The 21,079-nt window shown below is 38.7% G+C and overlaps 1 protein-coding gene across 1 annotated transcript in view; it reads left to right on the forward strand.

Moving 5' to 3' along the window:
• The window catches only part of LOC124615910 (zinc finger protein 442-like), a 363,598-nt gene that overhangs the window by 318,542 nt on the left and 23,977 nt on the right, over positions 1 to 21,079 (forward strand). The window contains exon 14 of the mRNA XM_047144088.1: positions 16,530 to 16,656. Coding sequence (XP_047000044.1) covers positions 16,530 to 16,656 — 127 coding nt within the window. The remainder of the gene's footprint in view (positions 1 to 16,529; positions 16,657 to 21,079) is intronic.

Below are 21,079 nucleotides of genomic sequence, written 5' to 3' on the forward strand. Positions count from 1 at the left end.
CATCATCATCATCATCATCATCATCATCATTTAAGACTGATTATGCCTTTCAGCGTTCAGTCTGGAGCATAGCCCCCCTTATAAAATTCCTCCATGATCCCCTATTCAGTGCTAACATTGGTGCCTCTTCTGATGTTAAACCTATTACTTCAAAATCATTCTTAACCGAATCCAGGTACCTTCTCCTTGGTCTGCCCCGACTCCTCCTACCCTCTACTGCTGAACCCATGAGTCTCTTGGGTAACCTTGCTTCTCCCATGCGTGTAACATGACCCCACCATCTAAGCCTGTTCGCCCTGACTGCTACATCTATAGAGTTCATTCCCAGTTTTTCTTTGATTTCCTCATTGTGGACACCCTCCTGCCATTGTTCCCATCTACTAGTACCTGCAATCATCCTAGCTACTTTCATATCCGTAACCTCAACCTTGTTGATAAGGTAACCTGAATCCACCCAGCTTTCGCTCCCATACAACAAAGTTGGTCGAAAGATTGAACGGTGCACAGATAACTTAGTCTTGGTACTGACTTCCTTCTTGCAGAAGAGAGTAGATCGTAGCTGAGCGCTCACTGCATTAGCCTTGCTACACCTCGCTTCCAGTTCTTTCACTATGTTGCCATCCTGTGAGAATATGCATCCTAAGTACTTGAAACCGTCCACCTGTTCTAACTTTGTTCCTCCTATTTGGCACTCAATCTGTTTATATTTCTTTCCCACTGACATTACTTTCGTTTTGGAGATGCTAATCTTCATACCATAGTCCTTACATTTCTGATCTAGCTCTGAAATATTACTCTGCAAACTTTCAATCGAATCTGCCATCACAACTAAGTCATCCGCATATGCAAGACTGCTTATTTTGTGTTCACATATCTTAATCTCACCCAGCCAGTCTATTGTTTTCAACATATGATCCATAAATAATATGAACAACAGTGGAGACAGGTTGCAGCCTTGTCTTACCCCTGAAACTACTCTGAACCACGAACTCAGTTTACCGTCAACTCTAACTGCTGCCTGACTATCCATGTAAAGACCTTTAATTGCTTGCAAAAGTTTGCCTCCTATTCCATAATCTCGTAGAACAGACAATAACTTCCTCCTAGGAACCCGGTCATATGCCTTTTCTAGATCTATAAAGCATAGATACAATTCCCTGTTCCACTCATAACACTTCTCCATTATTTGTCGTAAGCTAAAGATCTGGTCCTGACAACCTCTAAGAGGCCTAAACCCACACTGATTTTCATCCAATTGCTCCTCAACTAATACTCGCACTTTCCTTTCAACAATACCTGAGAAGATTTTACCCACAACCCCGATTAAAGAGATACCTCTGTAGTTGTTACAATCTTTTCTGTTTCCATGTTTAAAGATTGGTGTGATTACTGCTTTTGTCCAGTCTGAGGGAACCTGTCCCGACTCCCAGGCCATTTCAATTATCCTGTGTAGCCATTTAAGACCTGACATTCCACTGTACTTGATGAGTTCCGACTTAATTTCATCCACCCCAGCTGCTTTATTGCACTGCAATCTATTGACCATTTTCTCCACTTCCTCAAACGTGATCCTATTTCCATCATTATTCCTATCCCATTCTACCTCGAAATCTGAAACATTACTGATCATATTTTCACCTACATTGAGTAACTCTTCAAAATATTCCCTCCATCTGCCCAAGGCATCCACAGGATTCACCAGCAGTTTTCCTGACCTGTCCAAAATACTTGTCATTTCCTTCTTACCTCCCTTTCGAAGACTGCTAATTACACTCCAGAATGGTTTTCCAGCAGCTCGACCCAGTGTCTCCAACCTGTTTCCAAAGTCTTCCCAAGATTTCTTCTAGTATGCTGCAATTATCTGTTTGGCTTTGTTTCTTTCTTCAACATAACTTTCTCTGTCTACCTGAGTTCTAGTATGTAGCCATTTTTTATACGCCTTCTTTTTCCTTTTACAGGCTGCCTTGATTGTGTCATTCCACCAAGCTGTTTGCTTCCTCCTACTTTTACACACTACTGTTCCAAGACATTCTTTAGCCACTTCTAGTACTGTGTCCCTGTACCTTGTCCATTCCTTTTCCAATGACTGTAATTGGCTACATTCAACTAACTGGTACCTTTCCGAGATCGCTGTTATGTACTTGTGCCTGATTTCCTTATCCTGAAGTTTCTCCACTCTTATCCTTCTACATATGGACCTGACCTCCTGCACTTTCGGCCTCGCAATCCCAATTTCACTGCAGATTAAATAATGATCAGTGTCATCAAAGAATCCCCTGAATACACGTGTGTCCCTCACAGCCTTCCTGAATTCCTGATCTGTTATTATATAGTCAATGACAGATCTGGTTCCCCTGCTTTCCCAAGTATACCAGTGAATGTTCTTATGTTTAAAAAAGGAGTTTGTGATTACTAAGCCCATACTGGCACAGAAATCCAAGAGTTGCTGCCCGTTCCTGTTGGCCTCCATATCCTCTCCAAATTTACCCATAACCTTTTCATACCCTTCTGTTCGATTTCCAATCCTGGCGTTAAAATCACCCATGAGCAGAACACTGTCCTTGTCCTTTACTCTAACAACTACATCACTGAGTGCCTCATAAAAACTATCCATCTTATCTTGATCTGTCCCTTCACAATGCGAATATACTGACACGATCCTAATTTTCTTGCTAGACACTGTCAAATCTATCCACATCAGTCGTTCGTTTACATACCTTATTGCAACTACGCTGGGTTCCATTTCTTTCCTGATGTAAAGCCCTACACCCCATTGTGCTATTCCTACTTTGACTCCTGACAAGTAGACCTTGTATTCTCCCACTTCTTCTTCTTTCTCACCCCTTACCCGAATGTCACTAACAGCTAAAACGTCCAGCCCCATCTTACTTGCAGCCTCTGCCAGCTCTATCTTCTTCCAAGAGTAGCCCCCATTGATATTAATAGCTCCCCATCTCATTACCATTTGTTTGCCAAGTCGTATCTTAGGAGTCCCTGGTTTGTCAGTTAGAGGTGGGACTCCGTCACCTCCAAAGGTCCGAGGCATTTTGCTCTGATTGTTGCCAGCATCATATTTAAAGTACCAGGGAAGCAGCTTGCTAGCCTTACTTGCCCCGAGTCCCATTGGGTTTTACCCCTAACGGCTGAGAAACTAACCGGTGGATTTGGTAGTCTTTGCCGTATGAGCACAAAGGTGACCACGACTCAGAATATGTCCGAGATGCCCAGCCTTATTCCAAAGTAACTGGTATCCCGACTGTCGGGACCACTTACTTGGCCACTCATACGTTGCCCGTGGTTCATGAACTAGGACATGACTACAGGAACCCACACCATGAACCACACACCTCCTTCCTTTCCATGAAAATTTCCACGTAAAAAAAGCATTAACACAAAATAAACAGTTGCTCAATGACCAGATAAATTTTGGAAACCAGACTCTATATAGAATAATTGATTAAATCACATGAAGAAGAAAAGAGCCTTTCCATCCTTCATCCCCTCCCACTCACCCCCCACCCCCCTCGCAGTTTTACTTCACTTCTTACTCCTCACCTTCTCCCCTAGCTCACACTCCACCACACTGCTATATACTAATGTCTCGTGTCCACTCATCATGGTTTCCCCCCTCCCGAAAAAAGAAAAAAGAAAAAAAACCCACCTATGTCACTATTCCTTCTCTACTCTTACTCAGTAGATAAATACACAGAAACATACTTAAATAGTATGTTTCTTTGTGTGGCCATCTTCCACAGCAGCTGTTAACATCTTTTATTATAGGTTATCTGTCTTGAGCTGACTGCAGTGTAATTAAAAAGAATTACACCAGGCGCATTTCGCTGTTATTTAAGAAGCATCTTCTGTTGTATTGGTGTTTCTTTACATGGACTGCACCTTCCCCTCTTGCTAGCAGTAGTTGATGTCTACAGGCTTCATTCCATATCTCCAGTTTTTGGCATTTTGCGTTACTTCCTGCGCTGCAGTGATGAATGAAAAACAGTTAAGAAAGTCAATTATAAATTTAAATCTTTGGTAGTGGATTCCTTAATGCCTCATGACTCAGTCGAGCCCTTCATTTAGTCAAACCATGTCACAAATTTCTTTCTTCTTCAGTTTGTTTCACTACCTCCTCATTAGTTATCCAAACATCTGATCTTTGGCATTTTTTTTTAGCCCCACAATCTAAAAACTTGTTCTCTTCTTGTCTAAACTGCTTATCTTTCATGTTTCACCTAAGATCAGCTACACTCAAGACAAATACTTTCAGAAAAGACTTCCTGAAACACCGGTTTAAGGGACTGTCCATTCCATTCAACTGCTCTTCCAAGTCCTTTGTTCTCTTCCAAGTCCTTTGTTGCAATGTTATCAACAGACCTCATTGTTTTTGTATCTTCTCCCTGAATTTCAGTTTCCTCCCCAAATTTCTCCTTGGTTTCCATTACTGCTTGCTCAATGTCCAGATTGAATAACTTTGGGGATAGGTACAACCCTGTCTCACTCCTGTCAAAACCACTGCTTCCTTTTCATATCCTTTGACTCTCATAGCTGCATTCTGGTTTATGCACAAGTTGTAAATAACCGTAACATGCTATAAGTCATTTGAGCTGTTATTTTACAAAAAGTTTGACTGTGATCATGTTAGTAATATTTAATTTAGCCAATCAAACTCACGGTTAATTATTCTTCTCCAAAACATAGCCATAATCAATGAACAAAACATGCAGATTTCAGATAGCTTCAGTAATGCCACAGAACACACAGTTATGAGGGGTAGCAAGATAAAAATAAGGTCATCAGTCCAATACAGACATACTTTTTAATGAGAATAGAAATTTCAGTAACTAAATCCAAAATGTGAATGACTACCTATCTACATTAACTATTTCTCGATAAAGTTATTGGACCAACTTTTATGTGTAATATTAATTACTTAACTTAGAGATATTATCTGACCAAAAAACCGCTCCCTTACATTAACGGTTACAAAAAATATTCTGTATGTTTCTGTGTGAAGTTACAGACATTGGCGTCCGAAATTAAAGCAACAAATTGCTATTTCCCTGTCCTCTGTGTAAGTAACGATATAATCATACAAACTGTCAGCAGGTGTCATTATGATCGTGTACTGCACGGAAGATGGCATTCTGATCGAGAGACAACCATGCCAGCAATGACATCCGGAAATTACAAAGAAGTAAAGCACAGAGTAGATACAGTGAAGAAGAGCTGAGTCAGAAGAAATTAACATAAATTAAGACCAGATGGCTGGCGAGAACCAAGGACATGGTAGTGCTAGTACCCACCTACAGAGTTCTGAGAGACTGTTGTTTGCGGGAAGAATCCTGATGGCGTGTATGGTGAAACAGGTGTCAAGATCACAAATGTCATGTTGTAGAGCATGCTCTGCAACAGGATATTGCGAGTCGCCAGTATATACTCTCTGCCTATGTCCATTCATCCTAATTGATAATTTGGTCGTAGTCTTGCCGATGTAGAAGGCTGAACAGTGTTTACATAATAGCTGGTATATGACGTGTTGTTTCGCAGGTGGCTCTCCCTTTGATAGTATACGCAAAATGACATGTCGCATACCAGCTATTATGTAAACACTGTTCAGCCTTTTACTTCGACATGACTGCCACCAAATTGTCAATTAGGATGAATGGACAGAGGCAGAGAGTAAACTCGATACCTGTTTCACCACATGTGCTATCTGGATTCTTCCCCCAGACACCAGTTTCTCAGAACTCTGCCGGTGAGAACTAGCACTATAACATGTCCTTGGTTTTCGCCACGCACCTGGTCTTAATTTATATTAATTTTTTCCATCTCAGCTTTTCTTCTCTCTGCTTCACTCCATTTTAATATCCATCTTTCATTGTCTTTCCTGTCTATTTTTCACCACCCCCTCCCACCTCTGTTACATACAATGCACTTAGCTTCTCACTCTTATTAACTCATGCTCGATGTTTTTGTAGTAGTTTCTGTCTTGCATATTACTGTGTCTTCCACCTTTAAGCTCTCAGTTTTTCAAATCTCATTCGATGCAGTTCCCAACAATCGGTCTTTCCTTCTCATCCCATATGGTAAGTCTCCCCTGACCTGCAGTTCTGCGTGACTTTCCCAAAATCTATCCCTTTTCCTAGACCTCTCTGGTCCTTTTCCTTCACCCTCCTTCCTTCCCCTTCAACCCTTCTGCCTGAGAAAGGAGCCACTGGCTTCGAAAGCTTGCAAACCATAACAGTCTTTCATGTGTGTGTGTGTGTTCTGCCGCCACTTGGTGAATAGATTTTTTATCCATCCAACTAAATAATTTTATCAATAACAAACTGTTTAATGAGCAATTTTGTGTTGGCTTCTATCTCAGGTCCTTTGGATGATGTTTGTTTGTTGATTTTTCTGATGTTTTGCCAGCATGACTGGCTGGCATTCTCAGAGCTTTGCCCTCCGTAGCTGATGGTGGACTGGAGTCGAGCTCATGGCTACAATGACACTTGCAGCAAATATATTCACACTTATAATAAAAGAATAGAGAGAGAAATTGAACACAAACTTGACGAAGAGCAATATGAATTTTAGCAACAAGTAGGAACTTGTTATTTCTATTTTTATTTATTTTGTGCTACAGTACATTGACCTATTCACGAGAAAACTATACATAACGTTAATTTTTCGCCATTTTACGAAAGAAATCTGTTACACACAGTATATTTAATGTGTAGTATAGCATGTACTAGAATGAATTTAGAAAAAATATATATAACATGTTAGAAAACTAAAACTACAATTATTCTGCATCTATTTTAAACTCTATAAAGGCAGTACCTGCTGTGGACTGTGTGTTGAGTGTTGGCATTTGTTTATATGCTCGCTACTCTAGTTCTTCCACCACCTGTACTGCCATGGAGCCTTCTGGAATTTGAGTCCCGGCAGGTCTCGAGCCACCACAAGGTCTCTCAGCTCCAGCTGTATGTCTTCAACTATTAAGTAGGATACTAAATAATGGAAGTTTTCACTGGTTGTCTCACCAAGCTCCAGGATTGTATCAGCCTCCTGGAGGATACTACCAGCAGCTGTGAAACATGGTCTTCCCTTGAATCCTGAGTGAGAACCAGAGGATGCATCTGCAGTTTGTGTCCACTGGCAAATGTGGTGTTGGACCTGCAGGAGGCTTGGTCCTACTGGAAGATCTTATGTTGACTACCCTCACCTTCTTGTGATGACTCCTGAGATGTTACTTCTCCCAAGTGCTGAAGATGTGAATCTACTCTTAAGCTTCATGGATTTTGATGATAGCTACTTGTTTTAAGTGCATATACCTTTTTTGACACACTGTCAACTGCATTCCATAGCTCTGTATTTATCACTCGGTCTTTGAGGGAAGTATTAAGTTTATAGCCATTTTGTTCACACCATAGCATGGGAAACCATTTTTCATTCAGTGTCTTCCATAAGAGATGACTAGAGAGAAGAATGAATATAAACATTGTCCTTAAAGGTAAAGGCATAACCAGAGGGGACAATGAATGCATACATAGTCCTTAAAGATAAAGGTATCATCAACTCTAAGGTTGATTTGAACACTACAGGGATTTATTGCATATGCAGATGCCTTCCTCTGACCCTTAAGGCTGACTCACTGGGCAATTATAGTGGGACCCATAGTTTAACATGGACTCTGAATAATGTTGCAACTCAGCATTTTCCACATCAGCAAATATTGCCAGAGGTTAGAGAAGTGACAAATGATGGATAAAAGTACTGGGACTGACTGACAGTTGAAAGCAAGACCTCTGGATTCATAGTCTGGTGCTTTACCCCTGAGCCACCAAACCATTGCCCATGTTGATTTGGAGAAGTCATTTGATAATCTTGAGTGGAAGGAAGTAATCAAAGCTTTTGGAAGATAGGCATATTGTAAAGATAGTACAACAACATTGATTATATGCATAAAATTGGCAAGAAGGAAAAGCTAAAATTAGAAAAGCAGTAAGGCAAGATTTCTTCCTGTTGCTATATTTATTTGAACTTACTGTTAATATGGGAAGTAGTCATTTGCAACTGTATAAAGCAAGGCTATCCAATGTGGTGCCCCCATGCGCCTTGGTGCCCGTGATACATTGTCCTGGAACACTTTGTAAGCAAATTTCGGTTCTGATGATTTCTAATGTTAAATCAAATTGCCAAACAAAACTTTTTTTTTGTACTTGCAAAGCTGTACTCTGTTTTCCTGGACAAATATTAGGCCTCTGTTGAGAATTGGAGACATATTCACTTTAATCTCAACCAAGCTTTGCCACAAACAATAAGTTTATTGAAAGACAAAGAAATCACAGTCTTAACAATGATTGGGAGGGGCAGCATTGTTATGTGAAATACAATGGAAAGCCTATGTGTTAACTGTGCTACAGGAGTGTGTGGTCCCAAGAAATTGAATGTAGAACATAATTTTTTGACAAACCACACAGACTTTAATACTGAGTTTCCCCCTAATACTGAGTTTCCTGCTAATTCTGAACTATGAAAACATGAAGTTAGAGACTTAAAATCTAAATTAACATTGCAACGAAGTGCATTTACAAAGCCAGCTCAACAAAATAGTAATGTGACAGTGGGCTTTTACATATTCTTTTACGTTTTAGTGAAAAGGATATAACTTTTCAGGGATGGTGAAGAATTTAGGGAAACTGTCATCATTGCTGCAGCTCTCCATTCAATTGTCAGAAAAATCAGTCTACAGTTACGTCATCTATAAAAGGACTTCAATTACCTCATCAAACTGTTACTAGATATCTTCACATATTACTAAAAATTTAGAATCTCAGTTGTATCAGGACCTGCAATTTTTCAGATATTTTTCAGTGCAGTTATGTCTTCTATTAAAGGACTTCAATTTTCTCACCTAACTGTTACTAGACATGTACAGATTTTTGAACATTTAGAATCTCTGTCATATCAGGCCTTGAGTCATGTGAACATTTTTCACTTCATTTTGACTAAAGCATTGACATATTCAATATTGGAGAGTTGTGTTTATTTATTATGATATTGAGGTTGAAGAGAAGTTTGTAAAAATGCTGCCACTTCATTTTTGTAAATTTTTGAAAGGTAGCAACTTTCCACTCTCTGGACTTGTTACTGTAACCTTGTTTGTTATAGTCTTCAGTGACTAGAAAGATTAATGGGTTTCTTGCAGTTTGTACTAAAGATGATTCATTTCCAAAATTTCCTTCTTATCACTTTATTATACATCAGGAAGCTTTACATATAAAGGTTTTGAAGTTTGACCATATCATGAAAGTGCAGCTCATGTAATTACATCCAATCACCTTCTACACTTCACTGATTGTGAAGAAATCGTTTGATATAACAGATTCTGAGTACGATGACACAATTCTTCACACAGACGTAGGGTAGCTTCTCTCTCTCATTAGTCGTTTTACTCATTGCTGAGTGTCGTGACCTCATTTCCTCATTCCTTCACACGTAGTTGAAACTTCAGACAGATGTCTCCATCCACAGCGATCTTCAGCCTTTCCTAATATGATGTGAAGAGACAGGCTGGTAATCTTCTTTGCTTGATCCAACCATCTGTTTGCTACTCTCCCATGTGATCTTCTGCCCTCAATTTTTCCCTGCATGATGGTCTTCTTTAAATTATCTCCTTTCCTTCTCAAGATGTGCCCAAGAAACTGAAGGGATCTTTGGCTGACAAAAGAAGGTATCCTTCTTGTGATTTTAAGTTCTTTTGTTATTGAGACATTCGTTCTTTTTTGTGTCCACAGTACACGTAGAATCCTCCGCCAACACCACATCTCGAAGGCAGCTCTTATCACTATCTTTCACGGTCCAGGTCTCACATCTGTATAAGAATACAGGAAACACCAATGCTTCTACCAAGCGCATCTTCGTTGTCTTGGATATTGCTCGATTCTGCCATACCTTAGTGAGTTTGAGCATTGCGGCTTGGCCAAGAATGAGTCATCATCTTATCTCTTTATCACACTTTCCTGGAATTGATCAGAGAGCCTAGATATACATAATCACTCGCGATCTCCAGATTCGGGAAAAACTTTAGAATGATTCTGCAGTCTTCTGGATGACATCAGACATTTTCTGCAATCATTTTCTGGGAAATGTCATCAGAAACTCGATGCAATGCCATGGGCCCTACATCTAGGTTTCTTGGCAGATATCGCCTCAAAATTAAATGACCTTAACCTCCAATTGCAAGGGAAAAATAACAATGCTTCAGCTATGATAAGTGAAGTAAATGATTTTCAGAGGAAGCCAAAATTAAGGATTGCACATTTAAAAAAAAATTCCCTGTTGCACATTCCAGCTTTGAATTCAACTATAAATGTTGGTAAATGTGTTTTATCTATTTTTAACCAACATCTCGAAATACTAATCACAGAATTTAGTAACAGGTTTAGCCGGTTTTTAACACTTGAACCAGTCATTATAATTCTCACTAGTCCAATTGTTTCTGTTGTTGACATTACTGAACTTGGAGGTTGGATATTTTAGATCTTCAGAAATTGTAATCCAGAGGATTTATAAATGGAAATTTAAAATCCTTAAAAAGATATATCTTTGAAATCATGTTTTACAGCTTCAAGCAGTTGCTGGATTCTGGTGGACAGGAATAAATATCCCATAATCATTAGCGTGTATTTGAAAATTTATTTTTGTTTTGACGTGACATATCTGCACAAGGTCAGAGTTTCTCTTTGAGTGTGATCAAGAATAAATATTGATTTAGCTTGACAGACTCGTACCTAGATGATGCATTAAGAACAGCATTTTCCAGTTACCAGATTTTTTTCTGAACTTCCAGTCAACATGCAGTGTCAAACTTTGTGTTAATTATGTAAGTTGTAAATCTAAACAGTTTCATAGTCCATGAGATGAGTGACTGGTATTCACAATTCAAGTGGGCAGATGGCAAAGTTGCTGGACACTGCTTACAGCACCCTACGCCCGCCCAGTACTACTTGCATTTTCTACCAGCAGAAACAAATGCCTTGACAACATGCAAGTCATATTTGTGTACATGAATGTATTTAAAATTGCTACTTGTAATACAAAAATTCAAAAAATTGAACTACGTATTTAATAACATGCTGAAATATCATAAACTTTTCTTACGAAAAGGATGAAATTTATGCAAAGGGGGGAAGCAAGATAAAATCTGAAGGAGTCGACGATAGTGAAAGGCAAAAACTCACTAAAATTGCTGAGAAGTCACAAGGATAAATGTACAAACAGTTATCCTTTGGATAAAGGACTCGCAGTACGATGATAACCTGATGGCATGCCCCCGTCTTACACTTCTAAGTGTGTCATAGTTTCACTAATGAGAAAACTTCATTTGCATCACTGTCAGAATATGATTTAGAGTAGCATTCTTCAGCACTCTTCGCACTATCACTGCTCCCTCCCACAAGAATGATAACTTTTTGACTGTATTCTTCCACAATGCCTTCATATTTGGCATCCTCTGTTATGGTGCTTGCAGTGCTGTTCACAGTTTTCATCCAGGTCTCACTTGTTATGCGATTGACAGCTGGTACAAGGAGATTTGTAGCTTCCGATATGCTGATTTTTCTTCCGGTCCATACTCTGTCAATGACAGAGATATGGAGGAAAACAAACAATTTCATACCCTTGCCTTATCGTAATCTCAGCAGTTGCAAATGTTGGAAATTGCAGTTTCTTTGGTGCCACAGTTTTGAACAATTCAGCCTTCTTGAACAGAAATCCACTTTCGTCATTTCAGCCACTGAATGTTATTCTCTTTTTTGTTGCCGAAGTTGGTCTTATTATGAACAGCAGAATGATATGGAGCATTAACCATAACAATCACTGATGGACTTCTCAGATTTCTCATAAGTAACTTGAATTACTTTTGAGAAAGTACACTTTTTTTTTTTAATTGGTAACCACCCGTCTTTTTCAAATGAAATGTTAACAGGTGATTTGTCACAAAATCATCCAGTGTACCTTCATGTAAAATAATAATTTAGTCTCCATTTCCAACAGGCAGTGCCACAGTCCCTCAGGTTTTCCATCCTCTATGTAATGAATGGTTCAAATGGCTCTGAGCACTATAGGACTTAACTTCTGAGGTCATCCGTCCCCTAGAACTTAGAACTACTTAAACCTAACTAACCTAAGGACATCACACACATCCATGCCCAAGGCAGGATTTGAACCTGCGACCATAGCGTAATGAATGGCTGTAATCAATCCAGGTTTCATCTAGCCTCACTATACTTTTGAATCTCACACCTACGACAATGCGGAGAAACTTGTACCGCCATGCAACATCATCTACTCTTTCCATTAATACTTGGCATCTGTTCAACTTTGAATAGCTGATGCCTATGTCTGAGAGCACTGTACACAATGAGAATTTGGTTCCTTTGAAAAAGATGATTTTTTTTGGAAGTGACACAAGTTATTTAGATAGTGTGGGATATTCGTTTCTCTTATAATAGCTGCATAAATGATTACAAATAGTGTCTCTCTGGAAATCGTCTGAAGCTGTCACTTGCTTCTTCTTCCTTGGCCACTTGTTCCCTAGTGTGTGTAGCCATGTTACGCACCACAATCTGTACTGCTCTGTTCTTTCCCCATCATTATATGTTCTTGCTTACTCTTGATGTCATTGCAGTCCTCTTAACCAGCTGAGCAACAGGAAATAAGAGCTTACCTTTTTTTCCTTTTCTTTCCCAAGACAGTCCCTTACAGAACACACAGATTTGCAGACTTAACTATGTAACACACTTTTCTTCCTCTGCTTCACTTTGGATGTTGAGTTGGTACTACTTGTCGCACTGGGCATTGTTTGAAATGAAGCAGGTACAAATAAGTGCTAAAAACAACCAAAGCAAAATAAACTATGAGCTGAATTGCTAGTTAGGAAAATGGTGAAACAATAGCACCAGTTGTACTTGAGACACTTACTGATACGTTTCAGACACATGAGTGTCAGGTTTGCAGAGTGGCAGCCCACCATGTGCTACCTGCACAAATGCAGTCCATCATTAGCTGGCTACTTGCAGGTACTAGGCAATGGAACAATGCTACTGGTCTGTCAGTACCAAAGACATCTCCCAGACCATATGCAGAACCAGATAATCAACTACTTCAGTTTGAAAGAGTTTTATTGATTCAAAAAGATGACTGATTTGTGGCAGTTATAAGCTCATCTTCAGCTGTACAAGTCTACAAAAAGGGAAACGAAGAATTTAATAAGAATGTATAAGACTCAAGATGTTATAATAATAGTGGAGATCCAATGCCCAACTATATTTATGAGGTTGATACGCTCAGGTTAGTTGGAATGAAAACAAGAGTGTTGCACCAGAAAGCTACTTTGATTGCTGACTTTCCTTAGGTTATTTAGTGTTTGTCTGATGCAACATATATATTTTCATTCTGACTAACCTGACCATATCAACCTCATATTTACTGTTGAATAGTGAATCTCCACTATTATTATAACAAGAAGTGCTATACAATCTGTTGCTGTAGCTTATTCATTTTCCATGTTTCAGTCTTTTACACCTGAAGATGGGTTTACAATTGCCCAAAACTGGTTGTGTTTTTGAACCAATAAAACTGTTTACAATTAAAGCACTTGATTATCAGATTCTACTATGAAGCTTAATTGTGGATTTCCTTCCTACCAAATCTTATGTCAAGAGTATGATTGTAATTCTTTGACATACTTTTACAGTTTTACACATTTGTTGTAGTGGTGGTGATGGTGGTCGTGGTGGTCGTAGTAGTAGTAGTAGTAGTAGTAGTAGTAGGTGTAGTGTAGTGTAGTGATTCTGAGGGCAGCAGTGCCTGCACCCCTTAGCCACAAGGTATGCATGTCCATGCACATAAAATAGTTTGACACTCTGGTATAAAGCCTTATGTATACCAGACACGTTTCACTCTTATTTATAGCATCTATGGTAGTCATTGTAATTTTTGAGATTGTATGAGTTCTCACATTTAAAATTACTTTTATCTACATCTAAATTTACATGATCACTCTGCAATTCACAATTAAGTGCCTGGCAATGTGTTATTTTATTATGGTTATCACACCTGCCTGTGTAGTTGGGCACTAACAAAAAAATTTTCACACTCAATTGGTAATTGACATTTCATGAGAAGGTTCCATTGCAGCGAAAAACACCTTTGTTTTAATGTCTGCCACACCAGTTCATGTATCACATCTGTGGCACTCTATCCCTTATTTTGCGATAATACAAAATGAGCTGCCCTTCTTTGAACTTTTTGGATGCCTGATGCGGATCCCCTACCCCACAGTAGTACTCCAGAAGAGCGTGAACAAGCATTTCTAATTGTCCTGCCAGTAAATCTCAGTCTTTGGTTTTTCTCCCCACAATATCAACTGCATGATTGTTCCAATTTAAGTTATTTGTAATTGTAATCCTTAAGTATTTAATTAAGTTTACAGCTTTTTGATATATGTGATTTGTTGTGTAACTGAAATTCAGTGGATTTCTTTTAGTACCCATGTGGATGACTTCACACTTTTCATTATTTAGAGTCAATTGCCACTTTTTATTATCTGATGACTTTTCAAGATGGTAAATGACAGCATCATGTACAAACAATCTAAGAGGGCTGCTCAGATTGTCTCCAAAATTGCTTGTGTAGATCAGGAATAACAGAGAGCCTGTAATACTTCTTTGAGGAATGCCAGTTATTACTTCTGTTTTACTCAGTGACTTTCTCAAGGAAATCATGAATCCAGTCACACAACCAAGATAATACTCCATAGGCATGCAGTTTAATTAGTAATTGCTTGTGGGATATGGTATCAAAAACCTTCTGGAAATCAAAAAATATGGACTCAATTTGATGTCCCCCATTGATAGCACTAATTACTTCATGAGAATAAAGAACCAGTTGTGTTTCAAAAGAATGATATTTTCGGAATCTGCGTTGGCTATTTGTCAATAAATTGTTTTCTTAGAGGTTATTCATAATGTTCTAAAGTAAAGCATATGTTCCACTGCAAAGCAACATTAGTGGCATGGGTCTGTAATTCAGTGGATTAATCTTATTTCATTCCCTGACTGTTGGTGTGACTTTCCACTCTTTGGGTACAGATCTTCCTATGAGCGAATAGTTGTATGTGATTGCTAAGTATGAGGCTGTTGTATCAGTGTACTGTGAAAGAAACCTGACTGGTATACAATCTGGACCAGAGGCTTTGCCTTTCTTAAGTGTTTTAGCTGCTTCGCTCTACTGAGGATGTTTACTTCTAAGTTACTCAAGTTGGCAGTTATTCTTAATTCAAATTCTGGAATATCTACTTAGTTTTCGTTTTTGAAAACATTTCAGAAAATAGCATTTAGTAACCATGTTTAGCCACATTTTCTCATTTGCATGTTGCTATGCATTCATATTCACCTTGTGCACTTGTGGACTTTCTTTTCAGCTCATGGATTGCAACTGCCTTTTGTTTTGCTTTGTTTGGCAGTCACAGCATGTACTATTCTGCTGGATGTTTCTATGGCTGGGTGTTTAAATTTCTCTCTCTCTCTCTCTCTCTCTCTCTCTCTCTCTCTCTCTCTGTGTGTGTGTGTGTGTGTGTGTGTGTGTGTGTGTGTGTGTGTGTGTGTTTTAACTTAGATAATGTTTGGTTGCTAATGTTGGTTTTCTCATTTTGCGCTTTAAATTCAGTATCTCGTAAAATGGAAAATCCAGTATAGAATAACAACAGTGTAGAATGATAAATATCAGGTGTCTAATGGCAGATGGGTATCTTTAAAGTACATTTAAAATTAGAGTAAGGTATCAGGTAAAGTTTTTCCTCAGATGTAGGAATCATTCATACACATACATCCTCCACATCATCTGCATAATCCTTTCCTGTTCTTTGCTTCCACTCCTCCTCAAGCAAGATAAAATCTGTAAAATATGCTTTAAATGTTTCTCTTTGTCATTCAAAGTCTCATTTGTGCGGAAATTTCAATACCTTACATGTTACCCAAGGATGTTAACTAAACCATATCATTTTGCCTAGATGATACTCTGTTGGCTTTACCATTTCATCTCCCAAAGGTACCCATTTATATACTCTTGTATTCCTTTCCCGTGTTTGAGTTACTTGGTGCCTAATGCTCCCATTGAAATGCTCAACAAATTCTGATTCTTTCAATTTAACTAAATATAATCTCCTAATATATTACATGTAATTTAATTGTTGAGGGTGCACATAAAATTTGCAGTTACTGTCTCGTATGGGTTTCCATAAGATGAATATTGACAGATTAATTAATCAAAACAGTGATCGCAAAAATGTGGACATCAGTTGGGACAATGTTTCTCAATAGCCATTTATTGATATTAAGCTTAATTGTTTCTCTGTAATTTATTTTTGTCAGCTATATGTCATTAATTTATATTTTTATGTGTGCAGTATTCTGTTCCCTTAAAATCCAAGATGTAATTACTTGTAAAAGTGACTGATTATTGTAATTCAATTGCAGCACTGTGGTGCAACATTTAGTCGCAGAGATAAACTGACAAGACATTCACTAATTCATCAAGCTGTCAAGAAATACAAATGTCCATTCCATAATTACTTGGGATGTTCCAGAGAGTTCAGCAGACAAGGTTGGGAATTTGGCATAATTATATTTTGAATAAAATTATTTTTCAATAACTGACTAATTTTCAAACAAGCAGTGTAGAGCTATTGATGTCAGAAGTAGTCATCAACTGCCAAACACTAAATGAAACTACGCAGGATATTAAACCCATTAAACCCAATCTTCTTTCCTCCCTTTAAAGGAAACTGTGTATATACAATTATTTGGGCTCCAACTGCATGTTAAGTTAAAATGGATCAACACACAGATAATGTTCAAATAACTTACGGGAATAGAGTCAGATGTCATTGTTGACAACTGCCAGTATTTCGACAGGAGCACACCTGCCATTTTCAAGCCATAACTGCAGCTAGTAATCGCTGAGCAGAGGAATTTAAAACCTCGTTTTGCAGAGAAACTCTGGAAAGATAACTCTCTCTCTCTCTCTCTCTCTCTCTCTCTCTCTCTCTCTCTCTCTCTCTCTCTGTAGGCACTAGTTCCTTCAAAAACCAAGGATGACCACCATCACAAGTTATCAATAGTGAATTTAATAACCAATGGTTGAAGTATCATAAACTCTGTCCCTTTATTGTTTGACAGGAGTGAAAGAAGAATTCCATTCTGAATTTAAACAAAAAACACCATTTCTATTTATAAGGTTACTTTCTAATTTAATTTCAGCTGCTTCTCTAATAAGACTATCCAGTAGCTGAAAGTGAATGCCAGAACCACCATGTTGTTATATTCCATAGAATGACTGGAGGCAAGACAATGTTCTGCAATGGTGAATTTACTCAGCTGTTGTAAACACGTGTAATGCTCAATACACTGATTCTCTACAGTCCTGATAGTCTGACAAATATATGACATGCCACAACTGCAAGGAATACGGTAGACACCGCCTTAACTCAAACCAAGATCATCATTTATGGAACCTAAATGGACCCTGATTTTGGTGGTGGTCCAGAAACACATTTCACATAATATTTCCACAAAATATGCTCGGTCTTGTTCAAAAAGCTCGCTTTGTAAGGCAAAAAGTCTGTAGACTTTGGTGCCTCCTCAATATTGTCATCACTCTCCTGTTGAACAATTGGCTTATTACACAAAATGTGTCAGATCTGTCTCTCAGTATAATCATTCTGACAAAAGGTGACCCTGAGATGGATTAACTGAGATGATGAACTCTTAAGGACTGACATGACATGGGCCCTGTGAACCATGGTACAAAGTACCGCTTCCCATTGAGCCAGATGTGGACAACTATCAGCTTACAGCTACATGTCAGTGGGAGTAGACTTCCTATAAATGGTATGTACCAGCATACAAAAAAGCTTCCTGCTGACCAACACATAAAAGAAGGGTGAGAGGCATCCTTTTCCACATCCATCATGAAACAGATATTTGGGTGGATTGAATTTAGGTTTTCTAAAAGGTCGTTTGATTTCTCACTGTCATGAGACCAAAAAACAATAGTATTGCCTATGTATCTGAAAAACCATGCAGGTTTCAAAGCCATCAACTCCGAGGCAGGTTCCTCAAAGTCTTCTGTAAACAAATAGGCAATAATAGGTGACAACGGGTTTCCTATTGCAGCTCTGTCTGTCTGCTCTGGACATCGAGTAAACAATAAGTTGAAGTAAACATATGTCAAAATAGGTTTGTTAATTCAACACCAAACCTAACCTCAGTCAACCATAATGAATCAGACAAAAGTACATAATTGAAGAGAGAGACCACATCAAAACTTACTAAAAGGTCAGATTCATTGAAACGCATTCTCACTAATTGACATAAGAAATCTGCTGAGTTCCTAATGTGATGCTCACCCCATCCTACCTTAGGGGTCACCAGAGCGGCAAGGTGTTTTGCTAGACTGCATGTCACCAGTGTTACTCACAATCAGATGAAGTGGAACTCCTTTGTCGTGGACCATAGGAAGGCCATACAGCTTAGGGGGAGCAGTACAATAAGAACGTAGACTCTCGATAGTCTCCTGTGACACGAACTTTTCTTCCGGAGGCTGTTAGTGATCCTCTCAACACTTTTTATAGGGTCAGTACCGATCCTATGATACCCTGAATCAGACAGTTAGCACTGCATCTTTTAAACGTAATCCTGCTTGTGCAAAACAATGGTAACATTGCTCTTGTCTGCAGGTAAAATAACAAATTTGGGTCATCTTGTAAGTGAACATAAAGCAGCCTTCTCAGCTGGATGTGCTCCAGTCAACACGACTTTCCTCCCTCCTAGCCTTCTCTTCAACATCAGAAGGTAGTTTAAAAACTGTCTGGTCAGCAGAACTAATAAAATCAACCACTGGCAAACGCTTCGGAATTGCTGGAAAATTTAACCTTTTCCAACCTTGGATAAAGCTGCATCATCAAAAGCTTTCTCCATACAGAATGTCAGGGTATAGTATTAGGCTCTGAGCCAGATGGTTACAGAATGAACTCAGTCAGGCTGCAGCCATGAATAGTACTCCAGCCATTGCGAAGAAAAAGCCAAAATTTTTGAAGCAATTATTAAATGAAGCTGAAACAGTTCCTTGGAAACAAGACACAACTGTCAGTGAGTGTAACAGATCCTTTCGCAAATGAGAGCTAGGCTGGCGTGTTGCTTCATGCTATTGGTGGCAGGAAAATTAATTTGATGCACAAATATGGGAACAATATTTTGGTCACATCATCTCAGCAAAAATCACAGCACACATTGCAGTCTTACTCTACTGCTGTGAAATTTATCCAAACTTCGAAGCAACAATGCACATAAACAACATGAGATGTAAGTTTCTCCAGATGTACACAATGTTGAAGTAACTTACAGAAATACAGCCTGATGACATCATCGATAACCACCAATATTCCAACAGGAGCACATGCTGCCATTGTCAAGGAATAACTGGAACAAGTAAGTGCTGTGCAAGGGAATTTAAAACCTTGGTTTACATAAAAACTCAGGAAACATCTAACAACACCCGCTCACATGCGCGCCTACACACACACACACACACACACACACACTGTAAATGCTAGTACCATCACAAACCTTAGATGAATGAGTGACATCAGAAGTTATCAATACTGAATTTTGTAATCAATGGGTGAGGTAGTATTAACTCTGACTCTCTGTTTTTGGACAAAGAAGAGAGCAGGATTCCATGCAGAATTTGCATGCACAGCACTTACTTCCTGCAGTCAAACCTTGAAAATGTCAGTGTGTTCTCCTGTCGAAATAACAGTGGATACTGGCTATGTCACTCAACTGTATCCCTGTAAGTCCTTTGAACATTACATACTCAAGGAGAAACTTGGATCTCTCACATAGATAAAGTAATTGAGAAGCTCATTTCTGACTGTTTTATTATTATTATTATTATTATTATTATTACAGGATTAATCAATACAAACATTAATTAATAATGGCATCTTGTTGTATTCCTGTTATCCTCCGCCAAACCTCTTTATCAATCACCTCTTCCTTGTTGATGCTGCGATTTTACATTACTCCATTTAAGTGGTCTATCCAAAAACGTTGTGGTCTTCTGAGCTAACATCTGCCAGTTGGTTTCCATACATAAACCTTCTTTGGCCATCGATTATCTGGCATTCTCATCATATGTTGTTGTTGTTGTTGTTGTTGTGGTCTTCAGTCCAGAGACTGGATTGATGCAGCTCTCTATGCTACTCTATCCTGTTCAAGCTTCTTCATCTCCCAGTACATACTGCAACCTACATCCTTCTGAATCTGTTTAGTGCATTCATCTCTTAGTCTCCCTCTACGAGTTTTACCCTCCACGCTGCCCTCCACTACTAAATTGATGATCTCTTGATGCCTCAGAATATGTCGTACCAAAAGATCCCTTCTTCTAGTCAAGTTGTGCCACAAATTTTTTCCCAATTATATTCAATACCTCCTCATTAGTTATGTGATCTACCCATCTAATCTTCAGCATTCTTCTGTAGCACCACATTTCGAAAGCTTTTATTCTCTTTTTGTCTAAACTATTTATCGTCCACATTTCACTTCCATACATGGCTACACTCCATACAAATACTTTCAGAAATGACTTCCTGACACTTAAATCTATACTTGATGTTAACAAATTTCTCTTCTTCAGAAACGCTTTTCTTGCCATTGCCAGTCTACATTTTATATCTCCACTACTCTGACCATTCTCAGTTATTTTGCTCCCCAAATAGCAAAACTCCTTTACTACTTTAAGTGTCTCATATCCTAATCTAATTCCCACAGCATCACCCGACTTAATTCGACTACATTCCATTATCCTCGTTTTGCTTTTGTTGATGTTCATCTTATATCCTCCTTTCAAGACACTGTCCATTCCGTTCAGCTGCTCTTCCAGGTCCCGTGCTGTCTCTGACAGAATTACAATGTTATCAGCGAACCTCAAAGATTTAATTTCTTCTCCATGGATTTTAGTTCCT

This window comes from Schistocerca americana, chromosome 5, assembly GCF_021461395.2.
Source record: "Schistocerca americana isolate TAMUIC-IGC-003095 chromosome 5, iqSchAmer2.1, whole genome shotgun sequence".
Classification (NCBI taxonomy): Eukaryota; Metazoa; Arthropoda; class Insecta; order Orthoptera; family Acrididae; genus Schistocerca; species Schistocerca americana.